The 949-nt window shown below is 42.1% G+C and overlaps 1 protein-coding gene across 1 annotated transcript in view; it reads right to left on the bottom strand.

Moving 5' to 3' along the window:
- The window catches only part of LOC119593032 (maltase A3-like), a gene marked incomplete in the record, with an annotated part of 10,545 nt that overhangs the window by 232 nt on the left and 9,364 nt on the right, over positions 1-949 (bottom strand). The window contains 2 exon segments of the mRNA XM_037941928.1: positions 230-385; positions 559-754. Of these exon segments, the coding sequence (XP_037797856.1) occupies positions 230-385; positions 559-754 (352 nt within the window).

Here is a 949-nt window from a genome sequence, read left to right as displayed (position 1 = left end):
AATCCCAAAATACTACATGTTCTCTAGTAAGACATTCTGAAAGTGCGTGAAACTAATCTCTTGTGTATTCAACATGCATTGGCTCCAAAGTCCGGACCCCTAGCCAAGGTACCCCTAACCACCTTAGATTTCGAAGAGGTATCAACTTTCATGTTCAATTGTACACATGCTATTAAAACAGCATCCTCTTGTATATATATTATCCAAAACACACGACCTAGCTGCTCACCCTGGGACGGTCGCCTCCGCCGTGTCCGTGACGGAGCGCAGGACGACCTCGGCCGTCGGCGGAAGCTCCATGTTGGCGTGCTGGTGGAGGTCGACCTCCAGTTCCTCCTCCGACGTGTTCATCACCAGCAGGTAGCTCTCGTAGCCTTCAAGGTATCTGGAAGGATGTTAAGAGATGAATTCGGTGCGTTTGCCTTTTCATCCATTTGAAATCAGATAAAGTAGAATTCTCAATTAAATGTGCTTACAGTAATCATAAACCATTGATAAACAACCCGCAAGGAAAGGAACAGAACGTCGTTTAAAATATCGCATCTTGAAATTGAATACCTCAGGAGAGAGAAAACCTCATTGCTGATCACGGGATAGGCAGTATGTCCTTTCGTAAACGTCTCCTCCTCCCGCAATCGAGCAAGTTCTTCGTAAATTTTTAAGTGACTCTTTTCTGCGTGTTGTTGTGCCTTCACGTTGAGATCCTTGAAGTTATCGTTGACAGGCAGCCACGTACTGTTGCCTGTCGTAAAACCTGAAAAAGAAAGATTATTTTTACATGACAAGAAAGAAAAAAATGTTACGAAAACTCTGATAACAAGAGAAGAGCAAAGGAGTTGAAGCAAAGGTTCAATTTTTGATAAGATAAAAGTCACTTCTTATATATTTCCATCATGATTAAGATGATTTGTGTCAAGTACCCTTGATGGTTTTATTATTGACATCAGGA

Source organism: Penaeus monodon, chromosome 31 (assembly GCF_015228065.2).
Source record: "Penaeus monodon isolate SGIC_2016 chromosome 31, NSTDA_Pmon_1, whole genome shotgun sequence".
Lineage (NCBI taxonomy): Eukaryota > Metazoa > Arthropoda > Malacostraca > Decapoda > Penaeidae > Penaeus > Penaeus monodon.
This window is presented reverse-complemented; position numbering and strand designations above follow the sequence as displayed.